The 22,222-nt window shown below is 42.3% G+C and overlaps 1 protein-coding gene across 1 annotated transcript in view; it reads right to left on the bottom strand.

Moving 5' to 3' along the window:
- The window catches only part of sned1 (sushi, nidogen and EGF-like domains 1), a 289,365-nt gene that overhangs the window by 25,087 nt on the left and 242,056 nt on the right, over nucleotides 1-22,222 (bottom strand). The window contains exons 29-30 of the mRNA XM_034179234.1: nucleotides 6,904-7,002; nucleotides 4,118-4,237 (exon numbers count right to left, since the gene is read on the bottom strand). Coding sequence (XP_034035125.1) covers nucleotides 4,118-4,237; nucleotides 6,904-7,002 — 219 coding nt within the window. The remainder of the gene's footprint in view (nucleotides 1-4,117; nucleotides 4,238-6,903; nucleotides 7,003-22,222) is intronic.

Genomic DNA, 22,222 nt, shown 5'->3' with positions numbered 1-22,222 from the left:
ATGAAGGCACATGTCATGACAAACTGGCGAGGGACAAGCACGCCCAGTGAGCTTATATAACCCCAGGTGGTAATCAGCAAATTAGAAACAGGTGTGCATAGAAAGCACCAGAACCAGGGTGTAGCCAGAGAGAGGGAAACACCCATCACCAAGAACCAAGAGAGAGACAAGAGAAACAGACAGACCCAAGCAGAAAAACCCAGCAAGAGAATAAACAAACCAAAATGAATGAAATGCAAAAATAAATAACAGAACAAAAGAACAAAATAAAACAGAAAACCAAACAAAACTCAAACCCTAACAATACAATATTATGGCCATTTGATGTGCTTCTGTGTGCAATGACATGACATGCAGTTAGCTCAGTGCTGAGGAGCGCTGTAACTGGAAGAGGAAAATGAGACATCCATTAATCACCTATGTAGTGATCAGTGGTGGGCAAAGCTAACCAAAAAGCTAGCTTCGATAACTTTTAATTCGAGAACTGAAAAGTTATCTTTAATGACGTTAAACCGATAAACTGCTAAAAAAAAAATTTTTATTACAGATAACCGATAATTTTTACAACCCCGATTCCAATGACGTTGAGACGTTGTGTAAAATGTAAATAAAAACAGAATACAATGATTTGCAAATCCTCTTCAACCTACCGGTATATTCACAATTGAATACACCACAAAGACAAGATATTTAATGTTCAAACTGATAAACTTGATTGTTTTTGTGCAAATATTTGCACATTTTAAAATGGATGCCTGCAACACATTTCAAAAAAGTTGGGACAGGGCAACAAAAGACTGGGAAATTTGATGAATGCTCAAAGAACACCTAATTGGAAACAGGTGAGTGTCATGATTGGGTATAAAAGGAGCATCCCTGAAAGGCTCAACCATTCACAAGCAAAGATGGGGCGATAGGTCCGGGTTGTGAACAACTGCGTGGAAAAAAATAGTCCAACGGTTTAAGAACAATGTTTCTCAACGTTCAATTGCAAGGAATTTAGGGATTCCATCATCTACAGTCCATAATATAATCAGAAGATTCAGAGAATCTGGAGAATTTTCTACACGTAAGCGGCAAGGCCAAAAACCAACATTGAATGCCCGTGACCTTCGATCCCTCAGGCGGCACTGCATTAAATAAATCAACATCATTGTGTAAAGGATCTTATCACGTGGGCTCAGGAACACTTCAGAAAACCACTGTCAGTTAACACAGTTCGTCGCTACATCTACAAGTGCAAGTTAAAACTCTCCCATGCAAAGCGAAAGCCATACATCAACAACATCCAGAAACGTAGCCACCTTCTCTGGGCCTGAGCTCATTTGAAATGGACAGACGCAAAGTGGAAAAGTATGCTGTGGTCTGATGAGTCCACATTTAAAATTGTTTTTGGAAATCATGGACGTCGTGTCCTCCGGACAAAAGAGGAAAAAGACCATTCAGACTGTTACCAGCGCAAAGTTCAAAAGCCAGCATCTGTGATGGTATGGGGGTGTGTTAGTGCCCATTACATGGGCAACTTACACATCTGTGATGGCACCATCAATGCCGAAAGGTACATCCAGGTTTTGGAGCAACACATGCTGCCATCCAAGCAACGTCTTTTTCAGGGACGTCCCTGCTTATTTCAGGAAGACAATGCCAAGCCACATTCTGCACGTGTTACAGCAGCGTAGCTTCGTAGTAAAAGAGTGCGGGTACTAGACTGGCCTGCCTGCAGTCCAGACCTGTCGCCCATTGAAAATATGTGGCGCATTATGAAGCGCAAAATATGACAACGGAGACCCCGGACTGTTGAACAACTGAAGTCATACATCAAGCAAGAATGGGAAAGAATTTCACCTACAAAGCTTCAACAATTAGTGTCCTCAGTTCCCAAATGCTTATTGAGTGTTGTTAGAAGGAAAGGTGATGTAACATAGTGGTAAACATACCACTGTCAAAGCTTTTTTGAAACATGTTGCAGGCATGTTGCATCCATTTCAAAATGAGCAAATATTTGCACAAAAACAATAAAGTTTATCAGTTTGAGCATTAAATATTTTGTCTTTGTGGTGTATTCAATTGAATATACGTTGAAGAGGATTTGCAAATCATTGTATTCTGTTTTTATTTACATTTTACACAACATCCCAACTTCACTGGAATTGGGGTTGTAGTATTGTCTCGGACGTAGCCACATCAGATTAGACTGTCAGCTTCTGATAAACCAATTTCATTTTCACGTTTTGCTGCTGGGTAAATTCAAGGTTCACAAACACATAAGAATGCACGAAAAATAAATGAATTAAAAAAAAATAAAACCCCAAACACTGTCATCATCTTTCAAAAGCAGTAAAACACAGTATTAGAACTCACAGTTTATCTCGATATTAGATACTCCATCATTTATGAACTAAAAAGCTGCTGCTTTTTTCACACGCTTTGAACCCTGTGGCTTCAACAACTTAAATACGTCCATTAATGCATTGATTGGCAGAGTAAAAGACATACACTCAACAAAAATATAAACGCAACACTTTTGGTTTTGCTCCCATTTTGTATGAGATGAACTCAAAGATCTAAAACTTTTTCCACATACACAATATCACCATTTCCCTCAAATATTGTTCACAAACCAGTCTAAATCTGTGATAGTGAGCACTTCTCCTTTGCTAAGATAATCCTTCCCACGTCACAGGTGTGCCATACCAAGATGCTGATTAGACACCATGATTAGTGCACAGGTGTGCCTTAGACTGCCCACAATAAAAGGCCACTCTGAAAGCTGCAGTTTTATCACACAGCACAATGCCACAGATGTCGCAAGATTTGAGGGAGCGTGCAATTGGCATGCTGACAGCAGGAATGTCAACCAGAGCTGTTGCTCGTGTATTGAATGTTCATTTCTCTACCATGAGCCATCTCCAAAGGCGTTTCAGAGAATTTGGCAGTACATCCAACCAGCCTCACAACTGCAGACCACGTGTAACCACACCAGCCCAGGACCTCCACATCCAGCATGTTCACCTCCAAGATCGTCTGAGACCAGCCACTCGGACAGCTGCTGAAACAATCGGTTTGCATAACCAAAGAATTTCTGCACAAACTGTCAGAAATCGTCTCAGGGAAGCTCATCTGCATGCTCGTGGTCCTCATCGGGGTCTCGACCTGACTCCAGTTCGTCGTCGTAACCGACTTGAGTGGGCAAATGCTCACATTCGCTGGTGTTTGGCACGTTGGAGAGGTGTTCTCTTCACGGATGATGCGAAGGAGATGTGTTGCACTGCATGAGGCATATGGTGGTCACACCAGATACTGACTGGTATCCCCCCCCCAATAAAACAAAACTGCACCTTTCAGAGTGGCCTTTTATTGTGGGCAGTCTAAGGCACACCTGTGCACTAATCATGGTGTCTAATCAGCATCTTCGTATGGCACACCTGTGAGGTGGGATGGATTATCTCAGCAAAGGAGAAGTGCTCACTATCACAGATTTCGACTGGTTTGTGAACAATATTTGAGGGAAATGGTGATATTGTGTATGTGGAAAAAGTTTTAGATCTTTGAGTTCATCTCATACAAAATGGGAGCAAAACCAAAAGTGTTGCGTTTATATTTTTGTTGAGTATATAAATTCTTACCTGTTAGTTTCAGTGGGATTCAACTGCATAAATAATACTACAATAATGCTACAAACACACAACAGATGGACTAAAATGTTTGATTTTAGGGTTTACAATTTTTTTTACCATCAAACTTTGCTCACTTTACCCTCAAAATAAAATGTTATCGGACTGAAAGTTATCGGAATATAATTGGTCCGACGATGGTTTTAAAACTTATCTGAAAAGCTAATCCGCTAGCAAAAACATTAGCTTTGATAACTGTTATCGGATTAACTGAACTGTGCCCACCACTGGCAGTGATACATGGTGACACATGACATCAACACAAGCTTCTCTTTCTTGCTGGCTTAAGTGAGCAAAAATCTATTTGTGCAAAAAGCCATGTGTTTAAAATACTTTTGTAACTCCTGAAAAACATCAGCAGAATATGTGACTAAAATATTTACTAAAAAATGGCTTTTCAGTGTTCAATGGTGTGCATGAAAGGAAGAAGCACATAAACTTACAGAGTTCGCACTGTCTTCCCTTGAAGCCATCTGTGCAGTCACAGACAAAGGAATCGCCTCCATTCACACATGTACCACCATTCTGACATGGCAGACTGCGGCAGTCCTGATGGGGGAACTCTAAAACACAACAGCTGCTGTTAACAGTATACCAGCACAGCCTGCAAGATTTCACCCTCACTTTCTTCTTTAGGGCTCCGTCATATTTAGCACAAATCAGCACAAATGAAGCCAAATCAGGCCGAATGGGAAAAAAAGCCAAACTTCAAGGCGCAGTCGGGAGGGATAGACATTTGGACAGCTGTGTACGAATGTCGTGCGACTACTTAGAATGTGGGCGGATCCCGCCTCGACTGATTCATGCACATCCCGTGCATATGCTTACAAATGCAGTTCAAATGTAGTTGGAACACAGTATGAATACCCAGAATGCTGTCAGAATGCAGTAAGAATATCAAGAATGCACTTGAATGTCGTGCGAGTGCAGTCTGATTGCCACCCAAAGTCTGGGTGGAAGGCAAGCAAGGGGAGGGACGTGGCAGAGTGAGCGCTGTGGTCTGCTATCTTTTGAAGACCTGCCGTGTCTTACTGCTATAATTCAGATGACATCCAACCCATGAACTGATTACATGTAAACCAGGGTCCCCTGACTATCGCATCACTGTCGTGAATGCATGTGTGATTAGATTATTACGGTCATCAGATCACCGACGTGCACACCCATGGCCATTATTATTGGTAATAGCCACCAGTCCACGGTGCACTGCAGTACACCCATGATCAGGGGATCCTGGCTTACACACATCAGTCCATATATTGGATGGAATATGGAATCCAGAAGAGAGGTAAGGGAGGTTCTGACATTAAAGCATTACACAATGGCTGCACTCTGTCACATGTGCACCCTCTCTCTCCTCCTTCGCTCTCTCTCTCTCTCTCTTACTCTCCAGAAAATCAGCTGTTTAGTGGACAGCGGGATGCTCCGCTGTCCAGATGGATTCACATATGAGCAGCAAAGTGATCAGATGATATGCGCTCACGCACGCGCAGCGGGGTGATCAGTTGATATAAACTCACACATGAGCTGTGGAGCCATCAGATGATATGGGCTCATGCATGCACAGCGGGGCAATCACATGGTATGAGCTCAAGCAAGAGCTGTGGAGCCATCAGATGATATGAGCTCACACACGCACATCGGAGCGATCACATGGTATGAGCTCACACATGAGCTGTGGAGCCATCAGATGATATGAGCTCACGCACGAGCTGTGGAGCCATCAGACGATATGAGCTCACACACGCACATTGGGGCGATCACATGGTATGAGCTCACGCATGCACTGCGGAGCCATCAGATGATACAGCCTTACGTCTTTCCCCTCTCCAGGATATTATGTCCATGAGATGACCACACTGTGGTTAACACGTGTGTCCTGCCAATCAGTTACCACTTCACATGATGTACAGTCTGAACTTTGTGATTGTGTGTTACATGCGCTAATGCCCAGTGGGGCGTCCAGCTGGGTGGCACGCATTGCGCCACTGGAACATGCCCTAACGCCCAGTGGGGCGTCCCGCTATCCAGCTGGGTGGCATGCATTGCGCCACTGGACGGTAAATCACACCGGATATATATTTCGTTGTGGACGAGGCATGTACCATCATCTCACGGCGCTCCCAGGATGACAGGAATGTTATCACAGGCTGTGGTGACCCTGTGCTGTGAGATGCCTCTGGAGCCATTCCAAAGGTGATTTTCTATTTTATTTATATTGTAATGGCTTAGCAATACAGTTGGAACATCATTTCTCCTAAAGGGTTTGATGGTGTACATTTCATAATATGTACATTACAGCTGTGCCACACAGTTCAGCTGTCCTGTGCTGCGCTGTGCTGAACCTCTGAAACGCACTAAGTTGCCATGGGGCAGCAGCAGGGCGCATCTGCTCGTGGTCTTACAGTTATGATGATCATAATATTTCACATACATTGTCTAACTTATGATAGGGAATGACAATGTATCTGTAATATAAGGTTTATTATGGATACAACATCCCGTTCAGATGTGCGCACTGCTCCGCGGCTCTGAGAGGCATCGATTTGCAATGACACACTGTGCTTTCGATTTAACTGCGCAATGTTCACATCTAGTTCACACGATGAATGCATGCCACAGACATTGCACACAATATTTCCTCTGCACACCCCAAATGGGATCCAGTTGAGGTGCACGTACGGCTCATCCGTGGCACAATTGGGACATGCCGACAGGATTTGATGTGCCTGACCATGGCGAATGTCTCTCAAGCATAGTCAGACTGTTCCAAAAGCTGTTTTGACTCTGTGAGAATATTTAGAACACAGTCAGACTGCGGTCAGACTGCACTTTGACCGTTCGACAACTCCACTTGCTGCTCAGCAAAGTCAACAAGGTATGAGAGCAGCTTAATACTCCTAGTTCTTACAGTACTTCCATTTTAATTAATTTAACTAAATTATGTGCGCGTTTCTGTGGGAAGTTCCTTCACACCATATTTCTGACACTAACGACACAATTCCACAGAGTGATGGTTTTGTGTTTTCGTTTTCTGTCGTTGTTGTTGGTGTGTGTGTGTGTGTGTGTGTGTGTGTGTGTGTGTGTGTGTGTGTGTGTGTGTGTGTGTGTGCGCGCGCACGCGCATGCATGCATTGTCAGCTAGATTCAGTGACTTGGGCAGATGTACCATCTCTTGGATCAAACTGCAAAATTAACAAAAGCACTGTGTGACTCAGTGAACACTCACCCGGCTTTGTTCTTAAGCCTTCCTCTTGAATCTCCAGTGCAAGGCTGATTTTGTTTGTTGTTTCTTCCATCCTCTCTAATCTAATTGGTGGATCAGGTTCTGTGATGTAAATATTTGTTTTTATGAAACAGAGTAAAACATCATGGCTGTAATGTTAACAAAGGAAGCAGAAAAGTAAACTACAAATACTTGCTCAGAAAACCCAAAGGATCATTTAACTGATCCTAGCCATTAGATATTTTTAAAAATAGTGAAACCTCTAAATGTGTTTGAGGACTGGCTCCTATTTGGATTACAAAGCATTATAGTGATTCTGAAACTGTGGAGCGCACAGCCAACCCAGGGGAGCACAGGTCATTGTGCTGAAAAGTGTCACTGCTGATTCATGTGGGGGGAAATAATAAAACATTATCCATCGATCAAAAAAACAGTTACATGAAATGAGACTGGCATCAAACTGAGGAATGAGGGTTTCTATAGTCCCTTCAGAAAGTAATGAAACAACAAGGGCAATTCATTTGTTTTTGCAAAAATAATCTGATATACTGATACCAGCAATGAAAACATGGAATATGTCAGGTTTACACTAAAAATTACCAAAGTAAATGTAAGAATCACTGCAGGGCATTTTTTTTATTTGCATTTTGCATAGCGTCCCAACTTTTTCTGATTTGGGGTTGTCCAACTTATTCTGTAAAACATGGTGGAGGTAGTGCCAGTGTGGCTCTGGGAGCTTCTAGAAAAGGCTCGCTAATCTTGTTGTATCTTGTGATGGTAGCAGCAGATGGCAGCAGTTTATTTGTATAGCACCAAATCACAATGCATCGTCTCAAGACACTTCACAAGAGCAGGGTCAAAAGAGTGGACCCAACTCAGTTGGGCAACATCCACTCTGGCAACAACAACAGTGTAAAACATCAACAGAAAACAGTACAAAATACAAGAGATTTTTTTACAACTAACAGCAATGAAAGTAAAATTGATACAATATATAATTGTAGACTTTTGATGAGGTCCGCATAATCATGGGTACACCGAAATCAAAAGTCTGTAACTGTTTTATTATATGGTAAACATACTAAAACTGAAAAATCAATCTCAAGTTTCAGCTGTTTATTATTACTGTCGTATTGCACCAACAGGTCCAAAATACTTCATGAGCACAATCTCTAAAGCCCCTTTCAGCCCAGGGCTGCCTCGAGCTTCCGGTGGTGTCATGACGACGCAGGAATGTCTGTGTCAGGTGCGCGCTGCAGATAGACTGTGCACTCTGATTTATCTTCTAGTTTATATTTGTTCTTGTGCTGAGCTGCAGGTCTGCACTCTGAGTTCTGTTATAGTTTATCTTTCCTACTTTGACCACGAGATGTGCATGCGCACGTGAGTGAACGAACCGTCTGTGAGTAAATGTGGAGATGTCTGGAGTTATACTTGATGTGGACATGTCCTGTCTCTGGCAATCAGTCTGTGAGCAGGAATTATGTCCTTTCTTTAACACAGTGATGAGAGAGTTTGCGGAGAGCGAGGAGCACAGGCAGCCTTTTTTTTCTTTTAATTGCTCACATGTGCACACACAAACGAATCGTCCGTGAGTGGACTGGAGATGTCCGGACTTTTTACTGGACGTTGACATGTCCTGTCTCTGGCAATCAGTCTGTGAGCAGGACTTTTATGGACTGTATTTAAACACATTTGTGAGAGAAGACCTGCTGCAGCCAGCAGCGTTTTTTTTTTTTCTGCTTAGTTTTTACTGCACTGTGTACACGGCATCATCATGACGACGCACGACGCAACTCGAAGCGGGCCAAAGTAGCGAATGGGCCAATCAGGAGTTGGCAAAATCACATACCATATAATAATGAACAATAAAATTCAATAAAATAAAATTCACAAATTAAAACAAGGGGTGCAAAGTGCAAATCAGAACCACTAAGTCAGTGTCAGTTATAAACAGAAAACTGATAAGTCTTCAGTTTAGATTTAGATGAGTCCACAGAATCACACTGTCTTATCTCAATTGGCAAACTGTTCCATAAAAGGTGCCGAGTAAGAAAAGACCCTATAACCAGCTGACTTCTTCTTCACCCTCGGAACACACAACAAACCCAGATCCCTGAGGAGGGTGTGAGCGAGCCAAGATGGAGTAGTGACATGTATTTCAGAGCCTGAAGATCTCTGAATTTTTTTCAATTAATGACTTTTTGTTACAAAACACGACCTAAATTCAATGGTTAGTTTAACTGCGAAGCCGTATACAGTCCAGTGTATTCTCCAGGGAGCAAACATTTGAGAGCAGGATGGACGGGAGAGCCGGCTGAGTTGGCTTTGTTGTTAGCCTAGCACAAACGCCAGCCCGCTTACCGCACTTTTGTGATCTTGCACACTGCTTCCGGTGCTCCCTCCTTCAGCTGCAGCCTTCATGGGGTCCTGATTTCTGTAGCAAGCCGACACTGCATAGCGTCCCTCGTAACTCATTGTTTATGGTGCTATTTAATTTATTTCGGTAAAGTAGCAGTGTCTCACGATCAACGAGAATCTAGAGACTGCTGTGTCTTTGTTTTCACGGAGACGTGGCTGAGCGACAGAGTTCCCGCCGCCGCCATTCAGCTAGATGGATTAGCCTTGTTTTGTGCCGACAGAAACTCAGCTCTGTGTGGTAAGTCTCGCGGTGGAGGACTGTGTGTTTACATCAACACAGAATGGTGTGGAAACTCTGTATTAGTCTCTAGTTATTGCTCATCTCTGGTGGAGTTTATGATTGTCAGGTGTAGACCTTTTTATTTACCGAGGGAATTTACCACAGTACTGATTTTCAGTGTCTAAATTCCACCTGGTGTTCAAGCTAAAGATGCGCTCTGTGCCCTGCATAGCGCTATTAGTGGACTGCAAGACACACAACCTGATGGAATCTCAAGTCAGTTCTCCCTAAGTTCCATCAATATGTGAACTTTGCTAGGAGAGCAGCGAACATGCTGGACCAGCTTTATACAAACATTCCCAGTGCATACCGGGCAGAGCCCCACCCCCATCCGGGCCGAGGCGGAGGATTAGCAGCAATCTTCCATTCCAGCTTATTAATTAATCAAAAACCCAGACAGAGCTTTAATTCATTTGAAAGCTTGACTCTTAGTCTTGTCCATCCAAATTGGAAGTCCCAAAAACCAGTTTTATTTGTTGTTATCTATCGTCCTCCTGGTCGTTACTGTGAGTTTCTCTGTGAATTTTCAGAACTTTTGTCTGACTTAGTGCTTAGCTCAGATAAGATAATTATAGTGGGCGATTTTAACATCAATCAATCAATCAATCAATTTTTTTATATAGCGCCAAATCACAACAAACAGTTGCCCCAAGGCGCTTTATATTGTAAGGCAAGGCCATACAATAATTATGTAAAACCCCAACGGTCAAAACGACCCCAAGTGAGCAAGCACTTGGCTACAGTGGGAAGGAAAAACTCCCTTTTAACAGGAAGAAACCTCCAGCAGAACCAGGCTCAGGGAGGGGCAGTCTTCTGCTGAGACTGGTTGGGGCTGAGGGAGAGAACCAGGAAAAAGACATGCTGTGGAGGGGAGCAGAGATCGATCACTAATGATTAAATGCAGAGTGGTGCATACAGAGCAAAAAGAGAAAGAAACAGTGCATCATGGGAACCCCCCAGCAGTCTACGTCTATAGCAGCATAACTAAGGGATGGTTCAGGGTCACTTGATCCAGCCCTAACTATAAGCTTTAGCAAAAAGGAAAGTTTTAAGCCTAATCTTAAAAGTAGAGAGGGTGTCTGTCTCCCTGATCTGAATTGGGAGCTGGTTCCACAGGAGAGGAGCCTGAAAGCTGAAGGCTCTGCCTCCCATTCTACTCTTACAAACCCTAGGAACTACAAGTAAGCCTGCAGTCTGAGAGCGAAGCGCTCTATTGGGGTGATATGGTACTACGAGGTCCCTAAGATAAGATGGGACCTGATTATTCAAAACCTTATAAGTAAGAAGAAGAATTTTAAATTCTATTCTAGAATTAACAGGAAGCCAATGAAGAGAGGCCAATATGGGTGAGATATGCTCTCTCCTTCTAGTCCCCGTCAGTACTCTAGCTGCAGCATTTTGAATTAACTGAAGGCTTTTTAGGGAACTTTTAGGACAACCTGATAATAATGAATTACAATAGTCCAGCCTAGAGGAAATAAATGCATGAATTAGTTTTTCAGCATCACTCTGAGACAAGACCTTTCTGATTTTAGAGATATTGCGTAAATGCAAAAAAGCAGTCCTACATATTTGTTTAATATGCGCTTTGAATGACATATCCTGATCAAAAATGACTCCAAGATTTCTCACAGTATTACTAGAGGTCAGGGTAATGCCATCCAGAGTAAGGATCTGGTTAGACACCGTGTTTCTAAGATTTGTGGGGCCAAGTACAATAACTTCAGTTTTATCTGAGTTTAAAAGCAGGAAATTAGAGGTCATCCATGTCTTTATGTCTGTAAGACAATCCTGCAGTTTAGCTAATTGGTGTGTGTCCTCTGGCTTCATGGATAGATAAAGCTGGGTATCATCTGCGTAACAATGAAAATTTAAGCAATACCGTCTAATAATACTGCCTAAGGGAAGCATGTATAAAGTGAATAAAATTGGTCCTAGCACAGAACCTTGTGGAACTCCATAATTAACTTTAGTCTGTGAAGAAGATTCCCCATTTACATGAACAAATTGTAATCTATTAGACAAATATGATTCAAACCACCGCAGCGCAGTGCCTTTAATACCTATGGCATGCTCTAATCTCTGTAATAAAATTTTATGGTCAACAGTATCAAAAGCAGCACTGAGGTCTAACAGAACAAGCACAGAGATGAGTCCACTGTCCGAGGCCATAAGAAGATCATTTGTAACCTTCACTAATGCTGTTTCTGTACTATGATGAATTCTAAAACCTAACTGAAACTCTTCAAATAGACCATTCCTCTGCAGATGATCAGTTAGCTGTTTTACAACTACCCTTTCAAGAATTTTTGAGAGAAAAGGAAGGTTGGAGATTGGCCTATAATTAGCTAAGATAGCTGGGTTGTTGTGGCTGGCGTGCCTGGCTGGCTTTTGTGTGTCTTTTGTTTCTGTCTTTTGGTTTTCCTTCCAGGTGGTGCGCATTTGGGACTGAGTGGCTGTGTAGCTGAGTTTATCAGGACCTCACCCTGATCACCTGCGGCTCGTCAGGACTCACAGCTGTGGTGCATCTACATGGATTGGAACATGGTGGCATTTAAGACTGGAGTACACAGTGTGTATTTGCCAGAGACTCGACCTTGTGACCAGATGGGTGAGATCGTCGTCTCAAGAGCCATCTCATCATCAGTGGATGCAGAGAACGTCCAGGTTTGATGCATGGTCTGTGAAAGAGGAGGGGGTGAGGTCTCACGCTCGTCAGCACACTTCCTGAGGTACGTTAGATTTTGTGACTAACATTTATACAGTCAGTAAATGTGGTGTCCCTCACACCTTATTATATTGAGCTGTATGTAGTCGTTTAATCAGCTTCCATTACCGTTAAGCTCTTAAGTTGGAACAGGGTGTTCCATGCCTGCAGGGTGGGAAGCTGATTAGTAATTAAGCCAGGAAGTGTTTCCTGTTTGTACACCTTTGAGCGGTCCCTCTGTGTGTTGAGTGTGGACTCACATGATGATTTCTTCTTTCACAGACTCGGTTTGTTGCGGCCACCTGGGGGGGTGTCGGCGGGGTCCTTGGGTCCGAACTGGTTCTGGCTCCGGACCGTTTGGTGCTGCTGGGAGCACACCGCAAATCCGCCACGCCAGACCGCGCACTTATTTGTTTGTATTTTTTCACATCACTGTTATGTTTATTAAACCCTGTTATCCTTTGTACCGTGCTCTGCTTATTTTATACTGGGTCCTTCAAACGCTGGTCGATTCTCCGGGCTGCATCCGACACATAACATGGGTCAAGTGATGGCTTTTTAAGTAATGGTTTAATTACTGCCACCTTAAAAGCCTGTGGTACATAGCCAACTAACAAAGATAGATTGATCATATTTAAGATCGAAGCATTAAATAATGGTAGGGCTTCCTTGAGCAGCCTGGTAGGAATGGGTTCTAATAAACATGTTGATGGTTTGGATGAAGTAACTAATGAAAATAACTCGGACAGAACAATCGGAGAGAAAGAGTCTAACCAAATACCGGCATCACTGAAAGCAGCCAAAGATAACGATACGTCTTTGGGATGGTTATGAGTAATTTTTTCTCTAATAGTTAAATTTTTGTTAGCAAAGAAAGTCATGAACCTGGGGTTGTTCTTATTTTCTTCAATTAGTGATGAGTAGAAAGATGTCCTAGCTTTACGGAGGGCTTTTTTATAGAGCAACAGACTCTTTTTCCAGGCTAAGTGAAGATCTTTTAAGTTAGTGAGACGCCATTTCGTCTCCAACTTACGGGTTATCTGCTTTAAGCTACGAGTTTGTGAGTTATACCACGGAGTCAGGCACTTCTGATTTAAAGCTCTCTTTTTTAGAGGAGCTACAGCATCCAAAGTTGTCTTCAATGAGGATGTAAAACTATTGACGAGATACTCTATCTCACTTACAGAGTTTAGGTAGCTACTCTGCACTGTGTTGGTATATGGCATTAGAGAACATAAAGAAGGAATCATATCCTTAAACCTAGTTACAGCGCTTTCTGAAAGACTTCTAGTGTAATGAAACTTATTCCCCACTGCTGGGTAGTCCATCAGAGTAAATGTAAATGTTATTAAGAAATGATCAGACAGAAGGGAGTTTTCAGGGAATACTGTTAAGTCTTCTATTTCCATACCATAAGTCAGAACAAGATCTAAGATATGATTAAAGTGGTGGGTGGACTCATTTACTTTTTGAGCAAAGCCAATAGAGTCTAATAATAGATTAAATGCAGTGTTGAGGCTGTCATTCTCAGCATCTGTGTGGATGTTAAAATCGCCCACTATAATTATCTTATCTGAGCTAAGCACTAAGTCAGACAAAAGGTCTGAAAATTCACAGAGAAACTCACAGTAACGACCAGGTGGACGATAGATAATAACAAATAAAACTGGTTTTTGGGACTTCCAATTTGGATGGACAAGACTAAGAGTCAAGCTTTCAAATGAATTAAAGCTCTGTCTGGGTTTTTGATTAATTAATAAGCTGGAATGGAAGATTGCTGCTAATCCTCCGCCTCGGCCCGTGCTACGCGCATTCTGACAGTTAGTGTGACTCGGGGGTGTTGACTCATTTAAACTAACATATTCATCCTGCTGTAACCAGGTTTCTGTAAGGCAGAATAAATCAATATGTTGATCAATTATTATATCATTTACCAACAGGGACTTAGAAGAGAGAGACCTAATGTTTAATAGACCACATTTAACTGTTTTAGTCTGTGGTGCAGTTGAAGGTGCTATATTATTTTTTCTTTTTGAATTTTTATGCTTAAATAGATTTTTGCTGGTTATTGGTAGTCTGGGAGCAGGCACCGTCTCTACGGGGATGGGGTAATGAGGGGATGGCAGGGGGAGAGAAGCTGCAGAGAGGTGTGTAAGACTACAACTCTGCTTCCTGGTCCCAACCCTGGATAGTCACGGTTTGGAGGATTTAAGAAAATTGGCCAGATTTCTAGAAATGAGAGCTGCTCCATCCAAAGTGGGATGGATGCCGTCTCTCCTAACAAGACCAGGTTTTCCCCAGAAGCTTTGCCAATTATCTATGAAGCCCACCTCATTTTTTGGACACCACTCAGACAGCCAGCAATTCAAGGAGAACATGCGGCTAAACATGTCACTCCCGGTCCGATTGGGGAGGGGCCCAGAGAAAACTACAGAGTCCGACATTGTTTTTGCAAAGTTACACACCGATTTAATGTTAATTTTAGTGACCTCCGATTGGCGTAACCGGGTGTCATTACTGCCGACGTGAATTACAATCTTACCAAATTTACGCTTAGCCTTAGCCAGCAGTTTCAAATTTCCTTCAGTGTTGCCTGCTCTGGCCCCCGGAAGACAACTGACTATGGTTGCTGGTGTTGCTAACTTCACATTTCTCAAAACAGAGTCGCCAATAACCAGAGTTTGATCCTCGGCGGGTGTGTCGTCGAGTGGGGAAAAACGGTTAGAGATGTGAACGGGTTGGCGGTGTACACGGGGCTTCTGTTTAGGGCTACGCTTCCTCCTCACAGTCACCCAGTCAGCCTGCTTTCCCGGCTGCTCGGGATCTGCCAGGGGGTAACTAACGGCGGCTAAGCTACCTTGGTCCGCACCGACTACAGGCGCCTGGCTAGCTGTAGAATTTTCCACGGTGCGGAGCCGAGTCTCCAATTCGCCCAGCCTGGCCTCCAAAGCTACGAATAAGCTACACTTATTACAAGTACCGTTACTGCTAAAGGAGGCCGAGGAATAACTAAACATTTCACACCCAGAGCAGAAAAGTGCGGGAGAGACAGGAGAAGCCGCCATGCTAAATCGGCTAAGAGCTAGTAGCTACGCTAAGCTAGCGGATTCCTAAAAACACGCAAAGTGAATAATGTGTAAATAATTTAGAGGTGATTCAGCAGAAGGAGTGCTTTAGTTAAGGCACATAAAGATTACACTGGGAAACGAATCGTAATCTAGATAACTAGATCAATCTAACTGCGCAGATTAAACAGCTAACAGATACAGAAAAACACAGCTGTGCTCCGGAACAGGAAGTGATACAATACCGCAATGAGAGCCAACCACCAGTAGAGGCAAGCAAGAGCAGGTGATATCCACACAGATGCTGAGAATGACAGCCTCAACACTGCATTTAATCTATTATTAGACTCAATTGGCTTTGCTCAAAATGTAAATGAGTCCACCCACCACTTTAATCATATCTTAGATCTTGTTCTGACTTATGGTATGGAAATTGAAGACTTAACAGTATTCCCTGAAAACTCCCTTCTGTCTGATCATTTCTTAATAACATTTACATTTACTCTGATGGACTACCCAGCAGTGGGGAATAAGTTTCATTACACTAGAAGTCTTTCAGAAAGCGCTGTAACTAGGTTTAAGGATATGATTCCTTCTTTATGTTCTCTAATGCCATATACCAACACAGTGCAGAGTAGCTACCTAAACTCTGTAAGTGAGATAGAGTATCTCGTCAAAAGTTTTACATCCTCATTGAAGACAACTTTGGATGCTGTAGCTCCTCTGAAAAAGAGAGCTTTAAATCAGAAGTGCCTGACTCCGTGGTATAACTCACAAACTCGCAGCTTAAAGCAGATAACCCATAAGCTGGAGAGGAAATGGCGTCTCACTAATTTAGAAGATCTTCACTTAGCCTGGAAAAAGAGTCTGTTGCTCTATCAATCAATCAATCAATTTTATTTATATAGCGCCAAATCACAACAAACCGTTTCCCCAAGGAGCTTTATATTGTAAGGCAAGGCCATACAGTAATTACGTAAAAACCCCAACGGTCAAAACGACCCCCTATGAGCAAGCACTTGGCGACAGTGGGAAGGAAAAACTCCCTTTTAACAGGAAGAAACCTGCCTGGAAAAAGAGTCTGTTGCTCTATAAAAAAAAGCCCTCCATAAAGCTAGGACATCTTACTACTCATCACTAATTGAAGAAAATAAGAACAACCCAGGTTTCTTTTCAGCACTGTAGCCAGGCTGACAAAGAGTCAGAGCTCTATTGAGCCGAGTATTCCTTTAACTTTAACTAGTAATGACTTCATGACTTTCTTTGCTAATAAAATTTTAACTATTAGAGAAAAAATTACTCATAACCATCCCAAAGACGTATCGTTATCTTTGGCTGCTTTCAGTGATGCCGGTATTTGGTTAGACTCTTTCTCTCAGATTGTTCTGTGTGAGTTATTTTCATTAGTTACTTCATCCAAACCATCAACATGTCTATTAGACCCCATTCCTACCAGGCTGCTCAAGGAAGCCCTACCATTATTTAATGCTTCGATCTTAAATATGATCAATCTATCTTTATTAGTTGGCTATGTACCACAGGCTTTTAAGGTGGCAGTAATTAAACCATTACTTAAAAAGCCATCACTTGACCCAGCTATCTTAGCTAATTATAGGCCAATGTCCAGCCTTCCTTTTCTCTCAAAAATTCTTGAAAGGGTAGTTGTAAAACAGCTAACTGATCATCTGCAGAGGAATGGTCTATTTGAAGAGTTTCAGTCAGGTTTTAGAATTCATCATAGTACAGAAACAGCATTAGTGAAGGTTACAAATGATCTTCTTATGGCCTCAGACAGTGGACTCATCTCTGTGCTTGTTCTGTTAGACCTCAGTGCTGCTTTTGATACTGTTGACCATAAAATTTTATTACAGAGATTAGAGCATGCCATAGGTATTAAAGGCACTGCGCTGTGGTGGTTTGAATCATATTTATCTAATAGATTACAATTTGTTCATGTAAATGGGGAATCTTCTTCACAGACTAAGGTTAATTATGGAGTTCCACAAGGTTCTGTGCTAGGACCAATTTTATTCACTTTATACATGCTTCCCTTAGGCAGTATTATTAGACGGCATTGCTTAAATTTTCATTGTTACGCAGATGATACCCAGCTTTATCTATCCATGAAGCCAGAGAACACACACCAATTAGCTAAACTGCAGGATTGTCTTACAGACATAAGGACATGGATGACCTCTAATTTCCTGCTTTAAGGACATGGATGACCTCTAATTTCCTGCTTTTAAACTCAGATAAAACTGAAGTTATTGTAATTGGCCCCACAAATCTTAGAAACATGGTGTCTAGCCAGATCCTTACTCTGGATGGCATTACTCTGACCTCTAGTAATACTGTGAGAAATCTTGGAGGCATTTTTGATCAGGATATGTCATTCAAAGCGCATATTAAACAAATATGTAAGACTGCTTTTTTGCATTTACACAATATCTCTAAAATTAGAAAGGTCTTGTCTCAGAGTGATGCTGAAAAACTAATTCATGCATTTTTTCCTCTAGGCTGGACTATTGTAATTCATTATTATCAGCTTGTCCTAAAAGTTCCCTGAAAAGCCTTCAGTTAATTCAAAATGCTGCAGCTAGAGTACTGACGGGAACTAGAAGGAGAGAGCATATCTCACCCATATTGGCCTCTCTTCATTGGCTTCCTGTTAATTCTAGAATATAATTTAAAATTCTTCTTCTTACTTATAAGGTTTTGAATAATCAGGTCCCATCTTATCTTAGGGACCTCATAGTACCATATCACCCAATAGAGCGCTTTGCTCTCAGACTGCAGGCTTACTTGTAGTTCCTAGGGTTTGTAAGAGTAGAATGGGAGGCAGAGCCTGTTATGTGTCGGACGCAGCTCGGAGAACCGACCAGCGTTTGAAGGACCCAGTATGAAATAAGCAGAGCACGGTACAAAGGCTAACTGAATTTACTACATAACAGTGATTCAAAAAATAACAAAAGAAAGTGTGGTCTGGCGTGGTGCGCTCCCAGCAGCGCTAACGGTCCGGAGCCAGAAGCTGTTCGGACCCAAGGACCCCGCCGACACCCCCCAGGTGGCCGCAACAAACCGAGTCTGTGAAAGAAGGAACCATTGTGTGAGTCCACACTCTACACACAGAGAGAACACTTAAAGGTGTACAAACAGCAAACACTTCCTGGCTTGATTACTAATCAGCTTCCCAACCTGCAGGCATGGAACATCCAGTTCACAAAACTCCACTGCAGTGGAAGCCGATACATGACTAACATACAGCTCAATATAATAAAGGTGTGAGGGACACCACATTTACTGACTGTATAAATGTTAGTCACAAAATCTAACGTACCTCAGGAAGTGTGCTGACGAGCGTGAGACCTCACCCCCTCCTCTTTCACAGACCATGCATCAAACCCTGGACGTTCTCTGCATCCACTGATGATGAGATGGCTCCCGAGACGACGATCTCACCCGTCTGGTCACAAGGTCGAGTCTCTGGCAAATACACACTGTATACTCCAGTCTTAAATGCCACCATGCCAATTATCTATGAAGCCCACCTCATTTTTTGGACACCACTCAGACAGCCAGCAATTCAAGGAGAACATGCGGCTAAACATGTCACTCCCGGTCCGATTGGGGAGGGGCCCAGAGAAAACTACAGAGTCCGACATTGTTTTTGCAAAGTTACACACCGATTTAATGTTAATTTTAGTGACCTCCGATTGGCGTAACCGGGTGTCATTACTGCCGACGTGAATTACAATCTTACCAAATTTACGCTTAGCCTTAGCCAGCAGTTTCAAATTTCCTTCAGTGTTGCCTGCTCTGGCCCCCGGAAGACAACTGACTATGGTTGCTGGTGTTGCTAACTTCACATTTCTCAAAACAGAGTCGCCAATAACCAGAGTTTGATCCTCGGCGGGTGTGTCGTCGAGTGGGGAAAAACGGTTAGAGATGTGAACGGGTTGGCGGTGTACACAGGGCTTCTGTTTAGGGCTACGCTTCCTCCTCACAGTCACCCAGTCAGCCTGCTTTCCCGGCTGCTCGGGATCTGCCAGGGGGTAACTAACGGCGGCTAAGCTACCTTGGTCCGCACCGACTACAGGCGCCTGGCTAGCTGTAGAATTTTCCACGGTGCGGAGCCGAGTCTCCAATTCGCCCAGCCTGGCCTCCAAAGCTACGAATAAGCTACACTTATTACAAGTACCGTTACTGCTAAAGGAGGCCGAGGAATAACTAAACATTTCACACCCAGAGCAGAAAAGTGCGGGAGAGACAGGAGAAGCCGCCATGCTAAATCGGCTAAGAGCTAGTAGCTACGCTAAGCTAGCGGATTCCTAAAAACACGCAAAGTGAATAATGTGTAAATAATTTAGAGGTGATTCAGCAGAAGGAGTGCTTTAGTTAAGGCACGTAAAGATTACACTGGGAAACGAATCGTAATCTAGATAACTAGATCAATCTAACTGCGCAGATTAAACAGCTAACAGATACAGAAAAACACCGCTGTGCTCCGGAACAGGAAGTGATACAATACAGCAATGAGAGCCAACCACCAGTAGAGGCAAGCAAGAGCAGGTGATATCCACACAGATGCTGAGAATGACAGCCTCAACACTGCATTTAATCTATTATTAGACTCAATTGGCTTTGCTCAAAATGTAAATGAGTCCACCCACCACTTTAATCATATCTTAGATCTTGTTCTGACTTATGGTATGGAAATTGAAGACTTAACAGTATTCCCTGAAAACTCCCTTCTGTCTGATCATTTCTTAATAACATTTACATTTACTCTGATGGACTACCCAGCAGTGGGGAATAAGTTTCATTACACTAGAAGTCTTTCAGAAAGCGCTGTAACTAGGTTTAAGGATATGATTCCTTCTTTATGTTCTCTAATGCCATATACCAACACAGTGCAGAGTAGCTACCTAAACTCTGTAAGTGAGATAGAGTATCTCGTCAATAGTTTTACATCCTCATTGAAGACAACTTTGGATGCTGTAGCTCCTCTGAAAAAGAGAGCTTTAAATCAGAAGTGCCTGACTCCGTGGTATAACTCACAAACTCGCAGCTTAAAGCAGATAACCCATAAGCTGGAGAGGAAATGGCGTCTCACTAATTTAGAAGATCTTCACTTAGCCTGGAAAAAGAGTCTGTTGCTCTATCAATCAATCAATCAATTTTATTTATATAGCGCCAAATCACAACAAACCGTTTCCCCAAGGAGCTTTATATTGTAAGGCAAGGCCATACAGTAATTACGTAAAAACCCCAACGGTCAAAACGACCCCCTATGAGCAAGCACTTGGCGACAGTGGGAAGGAAAAACTCCCTTTTAACAGGAAGAAACCTGCCTGGAAAAAGAGTCTGTTGCTCTATAAAAAAAGCCCTCCATAAAGCTAGGACATCTTACTACTCATCACTAATTGAAGAAAATAAGAACAACCCCAGGTTTCTTTTCAGCACTGTAGCCAGGCTGACAAAGAGTCAGAGCTCTATTGAGCCGAGTATTCCTTTAACTTTAACTAGTAATGACTTCATGACTTTCTTTGCTAATAAAATTTTAACTATTAGAGAAAAAATTACTCATAACCATCCCAAAGACGTATCGTTATCTTTGGCTGCTTTCAGTGATGCCGGTATTTGGTTAGACTCTTTCTCTCAGATTGTTCTGTGTGAGTTATTTTCATTAGTTACTTCATCCAAACCATCAACATGTCTATTAGACCCCATTCCTACCAGGCTGCTCAAGGAAGCCCTACCATTATTTAATGCTTCGATCTTAAATATGATCAATCTATCTTTATTAGTTGGCTATGTACCACAGGCTTTTAAGGTGGCAGTAATTAAACCATTACTTAAAAAGCCATCACTTGACCCAGCTATCTTAGCTAATTATAGGCCAATCTCCAGCCTTCCTTTTCTCTCAAAAATTCTTGAAAGGGTAGTTGTAAAACAGCTAACTGATCATCTGCAGAGGAATGGTCTATTTGAAGAGTTTCAGTCAGGTTTTAGAATTCATCATAGTACAGAAACAGCATTAGTGAAGGTTACAAATGATCTTCTTATGGCCTCAGACAGTGGACTCATCTCTGTGCTTGTTCTGTTAGACCTCAGTGCTGCTTTTGATACTGTTGACCATAAAATTTTATTACAGAGATTAGAGCATGCCATAGGTATTAAAGGCACTGCGCTGTGGTGGTTTGAATCATATTTATCTAATAGATTACAATTTGTTCATGTAAATGGGGAATCTTCTTCACAGACTAAGGTTAATTATGGAGTTCCACAAGGTTCTGTGCTAGGACCAATTTTATTCACTTTATACATGCTTCCCTTAGGCAGTATTATTAGACGGCATTGCTTAAATTTTCATTGTTACGCAGATGATACCCAGCTTTATCTATCCATGAAGCCAGAGAACACACAACAATTAGCTAAACTGCAGGATTGTCTTACAGACATAAGGACATGGATGACCTCTAATTTCCTGCTTTTAAACTCAGATAAAACTGAAGTTATTGTAATTGGCCCCACAAATCTTAGAAACATGGTGTCTAGCCGGATCCTTACTCTGGATGGCATTACTCTGACCTCTAGTAATACTGTGAGAAATCTTGGAGGCATTTTTGATCAGGATATGTCATTCAAAGCGCATATTAAACAAATATGTAAGACTGCTTTTTTGCATTTACACAATATCTCTAAAATTAGAAAGGTCTTGTCTCAGAGTGATGCTGAAAAACTAATTCATGCATTTTTTCCTCTAGGCTGGACTATTGTAATTCATTATTATCAGGTTGTCCTAAAAGTTCCCTGAAAAGCCTTCAGTTAATTCAAAATGCTGCAGCT

This window comes from Thalassophryne amazonica, chromosome 10 (assembly GCF_902500255.1).
Source record: "Thalassophryne amazonica chromosome 10, fThaAma1.1, whole genome shotgun sequence".
NCBI classification, from domain to species: Eukaryota; Metazoa; Chordata; class Actinopteri; order Batrachoidiformes; family Batrachoididae; genus Thalassophryne; species Thalassophryne amazonica.
This window is presented reverse-complemented; position numbering and strand designations above follow the sequence as displayed.